We start from the raw sequence: 2,922 nt of genomic DNA, 5'->3' as shown, positions 1-2,922 counted from the left end.
AAATGTTTAGCTGCATTGTTCCTGCCGTGCTAACGATTCTGCCAGCGCGAAGGCGTATTCCTGCTCAATAGAATATTTCCGTGTCCAAAGTTTGGCTAATCTAATTGCAATCATTATTTTTCTTGTTTTCCTGTTTAACCTTGTTAATTTACTTACCGTCCAGTTGAGAATAATATAACTTACTACTTGAACATCGAGAGTAGCTATCATAACTTTTACCATTTTTTAGATATTTTCTCATATTTAGCTGCTTCAGACATTAATCTAATTCATCTGTAATATTCCTTTCTAAATTTTCTTTCATTTGTCCGTGTCTAGACAATTAATTACAACTATTTGTAAAGTCTCTGTTTGATACAATTCTAATATCTCTCTTCAATTATCTAACATGATATTAATAGCATTTATTATTTTTGCTTCCCTTTAGGGTTGCTTCACCGAGCCACCGTTTTTATGAATCTCATTTGTTATCAAGTGAACGAAATGGCTGATTACATTAGTGTTTCTATATGTTGACTATCTGCTATGTACACGCACACAAGGACACATGCAGTCACACGCGCGCACGCACACACACACACACACACACATACACACACAATAAGTTCCGCACCCGTAGTGAATTGTACCGAGTCCTGGTTGATGTATCATGGTGGTTAAATGTTTGAATTCCGTGTAAAAACAATATCGAAATGGAGTTTTCTTAGAATATTGTTGTCCAAATGAGAATGGTATTCATTGTTCTAATTCTATTTTTCTTCTATAAGCGACGGAGTTTTTACCATTAATTAAATGTTTCATACTTATCGATGCCACCTTACTCATGTCTAATATATCCAGAACCCACACCAGGAAAAATACTGGCACACACATACAGATCGTTAATCATACAAAATATACACATTCTTGCTTCATGAATTTTGTCCACTCATTAATCTTTAAAAACAACATGAATCGATCAGTAATTGATATTTTACAACGTCCGTTCAGCTTTGAAAGTGTGTTTTCTATATTTTCGTACGTAATAAATAAATAAATAAATAAATAAATAAATAAATAATTTTTGCAGCGTTATTACAGCTAGGTAATAACTTTGGGTTGTGAGATTTGGGGCTTCAGCTGTTTCCCGCAGCTGAAGATTCCATCTATTTAAAATGATCATGAAATATTTTTAACAAAAACTTATGTTTAATTTAAAAATATTTCAACCATAAATTTGCATCTTTGTTACTTCGTGTTATTGTACTCTTATCTAAAAAAGAACAAAAAAGACTAATTCTTGCATAGCGTTTAATAGATAAAGTCGTTGTATTAATATGTTGTATTTTTCTGATAAGCAGAGAATGTAATTACATTTATTTCAGTATATACTGCATCTCACTTCAAATTATCACAATTAAAATCGTATATAAAATTCTGTCACGCAGTAGAAATATAAGCCAAACCTACGAATGAAGGAGCATGTGAACGAAACCTTCACTGTCAGATTTGTATCGCACGAGACAGAACACCTGAATCAGAATTTGGTGTGTTTTAATGAGTGAGTGTATAGAAATTAATCGGTTAGCCTGTATTTTTAATGAGGTCTTAGATGTCTATGTATGTAGCTTCAACAGCCTCACAGATGTGGGAGCAGCGCCCCATCGTAGGTCTTCTATAGATCTGTTGTAGCTTGAGATGTTTCTAGCTCTGAATAGGAAGCCCAGTTTACGATACAGGGTTTGCTAAGTTGAGATTACGCCTTTGCCATAAGACAGCATCAGTTATGGTGAGGCTTATCATCTGAAATGGCCTTACGAGTCCTAGATCTGTCCTGCTCGTCTTTAAGAAACGGACGATTATTAATGCCTTCTCAATTCGTATAATGATCATGAAACCACTAAGACTGTAATAGCTCCGTTTGAGGATATTTTTGAATTCCTCGTGTATTCAGGGCCGATTTGATGTGAGGCGTCTGTGTTGCTGGAGTATGACGTTTAGTTGTTGTGAAAGACAAGAGAGCAGCTGGAGCTGGGAAGAATATCTTAGAATGTTTGGATGTTAATGGCGATTTCAGATGGTTGCAAATATTGGATAATAGGTAAATATCACTTTAGCTGTTTTACGGAGAGAGAAAATGTGATATACGTTTGAAAATCTGTATTTCATTATGGTTGATAGTGGTGTCGGATTTAAAATGACGGCGTCTTTTCATATAAACAACAATTTCAAAGGAAGGTAAATAATTGCTGCCATATTTTTAAATATTCGTGACAACTTGAAGAATTATTTTCAATAAACAAAACTTGGTCGTTTTTAGAAATTTTAGAAATGGAAATGAAAGTTTCAAAGACGTAAAATTATTACTATAATATTTAAAGTTGTAGTAGAAAAAGAAAAATGATAAAGAAATAGAAGGAAAACATATATAGAAGGAAATATATATATATCTATGTATATATATATATACATTTTATGGTTGTGTTAGGCTGCTATCGTAATATGTTTTTTTCCCATTAAGTATATTTAAAATGCATACTCACTAACACACGAAGGTATAATGGAATGGATCATGGTTCTGAAATCAGAATGGCAACAAGAAAGAAAAGTAAAAGGACTTTCAGTTAACCTCAAATCCATCCATCCATTTATCTATCCATCAATTATCATATATATATGTATATATATATATCTATATCTATATATATATATATATATATATATATATATATATATATATATATATATATATATATATATATATATATATATATATATATATCTATCTATCTATCTATCTATCTATCTATCTATCTATCTATCTCTCTCTCTCTCTCTCTCTCTCTCTCTCTCTCTCTATATATATATATATATATATATATATATATATATATATATATATATATATATATATATATATTTATATATGTATATATATATATA

The 2,922-nt window shown here is 31.1% G+C and overlaps 1 protein-coding gene across 1 annotated transcript in view; it reads left to right on the top strand.

Annotated features, from left to right (window-relative positions):
• Positions 1-1,962: 1,962 nt before the first annotated feature.
• The window catches only part of LOC106874628 (uncharacterized protein CXorf65 homolog), a 124,681-nt gene continuing 123,721 nt past the window's right edge, over positions 1,963-2,922 (top strand). Inside the window, exon 1 of the mRNA XM_014922423.3 lies at positions 1,963-2,080. Within this exon, the coding sequence (XP_014777909.1) occupies positions 2,038-2,080 (43 nt within the window). The 5' untranslated portion in view covers positions 1,963-2,037. The remainder of the gene's footprint in view (positions 2,081-2,922) is intronic.

The sequence above is a fragment of the Octopus bimaculoides genome, chromosome 18 (genome assembly GCF_046866305.1).
Source record: "Octopus bimaculoides isolate indiv1 chromosome 18, ASM4686630v1, whole genome shotgun sequence".
Taxonomy (NCBI): Eukaryota; Metazoa; Mollusca; class Cephalopoda; order Octopoda; family Octopodidae; genus Octopus; species Octopus bimaculoides.
The sequence above is the reverse complement of the archived record's forward strand: the minus strand, read 5'-3'. Positions and strand labels throughout refer to the sequence as shown.